Source organism: Aegilops tauschii, chromosome 2, assembly GCF_002575655.3.
Source record: "Aegilops tauschii subsp. strangulata cultivar AL8/78 chromosome 2, Aet v6.0, whole genome shotgun sequence".
Lineage (NCBI taxonomy): Eukaryota > Viridiplantae > Streptophyta > Magnoliopsida > Poales > Poaceae > Aegilops > Aegilops tauschii.
In genome coordinates, this window is record NC_053036.3 from 318,611,365 (window position 1) to 318,615,040 (window position 3,676).

Here is a 3,676-nt window from a genome sequence, read left to right on the forward strand (position 1 = left end):
GCCAGCAACCTAGGCTAGCTAATGTGTGTCAAAAATCCTCTAATCTACCTACTGTAATGGTATGGATGACATCTATACCATTTCTGATTTTTTTTGTTCATAAAAAGAGTGCTAAGCTAGCAACTTGGGCTAACGTGAGACCAAGATCCTCTAATCTACCTACTATGGTATGGGCCTTTGGACTGCAGTAAAAAATGGTACAGGATTACATTTTTACTTCAAACTGTCAATTTGTAAATGGGATTCATTGCCGCAAAGCACTAGGTACTTAGCGAGATATCATCCTTTTAGCTCTTATATACTCTTAACTTAATATATTTCTTACTTTTACTTCTACAATTCTTTAGAGATTTATGCATGTATTCCGCAACAACGTGCGGGGTATCATCTAGTTACTTGAATAACCTTGTTCCAAGAATGAAAAATTAAACAAAAGCATATGTATTAATTATCATTTTTATAATAACTCAAACAAGCAGTAATGTACACCAAAATGATCAGTATCATAATCACTTTCTTTTGCAGTGGCAGTATTATAGTCACTAATAACTGGAGAGTAGATCGACAAATGTGCATTATAACTCACTCTGGAGTATCAATCCCACATGAGCTTGCAAAGCATGAAATACGCAGACACTAAGAAAACCAGAATGTAAATCTGCTACATAGATCATACTGGTTGCCACAATCCAGACACTCAAAGATACAATACTAAATACTAATTAACCATCAGTCTTGCTTAAGCTTCACAACTGCAAAGAGAACATACTAAACTGACCGTGATTACATATTACTTTTTTCCTTGTTTCAACTGCCACACTGTAAACTAAACATACCAACATTGACCATGGTAACTACTTAAACAGTCCACCTTGAAAGCAAAATACTTTGAGCGTCATCTATGCAACAAGCCAAGAGCAGCAAGTCCTTGTTACAGGATGACAGTGGGTCCTCGTGGCGATGGCAGTCTGCCCATAGCACGATCTGAAAATATACAATTGATTAAGCTTATATTCCGAATAATTAGGTATGAAATCTAAAACAATAAAATTATTCAGATTTACTTCCTCCATCCCATAATATAAGAGCCTTTTTTACACTGGTGTATTATATTATGAGACGGAGAAAGTATATCTAAGCCAATTTCAAGAATTGTCGACAAAATTTGAATGAGACAGGTTCTCCAAGGAGAGGCTGAAACAAACAAACAACCTGAAGATTACATATGGTCAAGGAGATGCATACAAGATTACAGCCTTGCGCAACCTGCCTATTAGCAGGACTGCAAGAGCAGCTCGGAGCATATGACATTGCAAATGTTCACACATCATAATTCTCAAACGTGCATCAATATGTACCTGGAGTGCAGAAGCTCATGTAGGGAACAACGATGACGTCGTAGTTTCTTGACCTGCAGGTGTATACTTTACGGACATGGCCTGACTTGAGATCCATGGAGAACACCGTGTTGCCTGTCCTCACGAAAATGAATCCGTGACCATCCGCGAAGCCAACGACCTCAGGTGGCGTCGAGAGGCCACGAGTACGGAGCATCGTCTTGTGCTGGATAACTCTGCGCTGCACCCATTCCACATATCCGTCGGCGCCGTCCTTCATCGACCACAGGTAGAGCGTGCCATTCTGCACGCCGGCGAACCCCAGCTTGCCATCATCCGCTTTCACGAGGACAGTGCAAGAGTAGTACTCATGCTGGGACGGCGGCCAGATCACCGAGAGTTCCTGCGTGACGATGTTGTACCCCAACATTTTGAAACTGAGGTACGGGTCGCAGGTGAAGTAGAGCGTGTTCCCCACAAGGACGCTCGGTCGCCCGTCAACAAACGCCGGCTGCTCGATCTCAATTCGCTGGCTCCAGGCACCGGCCTCCGACGAGTAGGTGCAGGCGAACGTGATGCCGCGTTCGCCGCATCCCACGAAGGCGACACGGAAGGGTCCGCCATGACAGTCGAGGTGGTCGCAGCCGACCGCGGCGCAGAGCACGGCCGCGTTGAAGCCGAGCGCGTAGGACGGCACGCGGGGGATCTTGCACTCTTCACCCGTGACGGGGTCCCAGACGACGAGGCGCTGGCCCTGAGCGGTGTGGAGGAGCACGCGGCCGTGGCGGGCGTCCAGCACATTCAGGCCGGGGCGGTCGGAGGCAGCGGGGCGGAAGGAGGAGGTGGGGACGAGCTGGGCCATGCCTTGGTAGTGCTGTTTCAGGTTGAGGACGAAGCCGAGCATGGGAGGTGTTCGATGGAATGCGCGGTAGCGGCGGAGGTACGCCGGGTCGGTGAGGAGGCGGCGCCAGCGCCAGCAGACAAGGGAGGCGCGCACAAGGCGCGGGGGGTCGTCTGGAGGGAGGCGGAGGAGGATCTCCGGGGCCATGTCGGCGATTGTCCGAGGCGCCGGTGCCGGTGCTGGCACGAGGCGAGGCCGTTTCGGCACGGGCGTGTCCATGGGTGGTTGCTTGCTTCGTTTGGTGCGCTAGGGTTAGGTTTTAAGCAGGCTAGTGGCTAAGAGAACGGCGACCGGAATGGGAGGGTCACGCACGCGGCTTGCGGAGGGCGACGGTGGCGGCGTGGGAGGGGAAGTTGGCTCGAGAAGTGCGCGGGCCGGGCGGGGGGAATGAGTTGGCGCGTGATTTTAACACCGTTTGGCGGGCAGCAAATTCAAGCATTGCCGCCAACCAGAATATTGTGCAATCTGCCGCTTGGCGCCTACCGCGGATCAGGGCACACCAGTACATCGGTCCTGTGATATCAATCCTGATCCGTCTTCCAAGCCTTCACATATGGGTCCTCTTCCAAGCTATCACATTTTTTTCGAGAAACTTTCAATCTATTAGTCTTTGGCAGCGCAAAGAACAACAACGGGCAATAAAAAATATAATTATGTCCGTGGATCACCTAGCGACGATTACAATCACTAGAGTGAGCCGAAGGGGCGCTGCCGTCATCGCCTCTCCCTCACCAGAGCCGGGAAAACCTTGTTGTAGTAGACAGTCGGGAAATCGTCGTACTAAGATCCAATAGGACCAGCGCACCAGGGCAGCAACCATCACTGATGAAGAAAGTCGTAGATCAGAAGGATCAAGCTATCACATTAAGCATTAAGGGGCAGTTCTTTTTTACTCAATTATGAAGAATCATGGTATGGAAAACAAAATTGTCAAAAAACTTTTTTCTTTTCAGGAAGTGTCTAGAATCATCCAAAAATGCAGTGCATTTCAGAATTGTCAAAACTTGGCAATTCTGGCGATTCCTGCGAGCCCCTTATAAAAAAGATTCATTTTTATGACTACCCCTATTGAACATCATAATTACGACCAAAATGGCACTCGGGGCAGAGCGAACGAGGCCCAAAACGAGCCTATCCAGCAAGAAGGCTCAGGTCCGCCCCTACTCTCGTTCGTCCTTAGCCACAAGCACTCGAACCGAGCTAGGGTTCGCGCCGCCAGCTGCCAAGCCTGACCCGACGCCGTCATATCTGTCGACGGCAGGTCCCCTATGACGCTGCCCTGTCCCGTCCGGCGCCATCCCTGTCACCTGCGCCCGGCCTTCCCGTCTTCTCCACAACCATCTCAGTCACATCCGCCGCCATTCCTGTCACCTCCACGCTCGGCCTTCCCGTCTCCTCCACAACCAGACCCGTCACCTCCGCGGCCGTCGCCCCTCTG

At 50.1% G+C, this 3,676-nt stretch overlaps 1 protein-coding gene across 1 annotated transcript; it reads right to left on the reverse strand.

Moving 5' to 3' along the window:
- Positions 1-637: 637 nt before the first annotated feature.
- On the reverse strand, positions 638-2,629 carry LOC109736015 (uncharacterized). The gene is made up of 2 exons (XM_020295230.4): positions 1,359-2,629; positions 638-984 (listed from the first exon to the last, which is right to left on the reverse strand). Exons 1-2 carry the CDS (start codon positions 2,455-2,457, stop codon positions 932-934), a joined length of 1,152 nt encoding a protein of 383 aa, XP_020150819.1. The 5' UTR covers positions 2,458-2,629; the 3' UTR covers positions 638-931.
- Positions 2,630-3,676: the final 1,047 nt, after the last annotated feature.

What these genes read in the sequence shown, in the direction of transcription:
- LOC109736015 (XM_020295230.4), bottom strand. Translation starts at nt 2,457, where the DNA reads ATGGACACGCCCGTGCCGAAACGGCCTCGCCTCGTGCCAGCACCGGCA. An exon ending in CATGAGCTTCTGCACTCCAG is followed by an intron (nt 985 to 1,358) that starts GTACATATTGAT and finishes GTATATTTTCAG; the next exon opens with ATCGTGCTATGGGCAGACTG.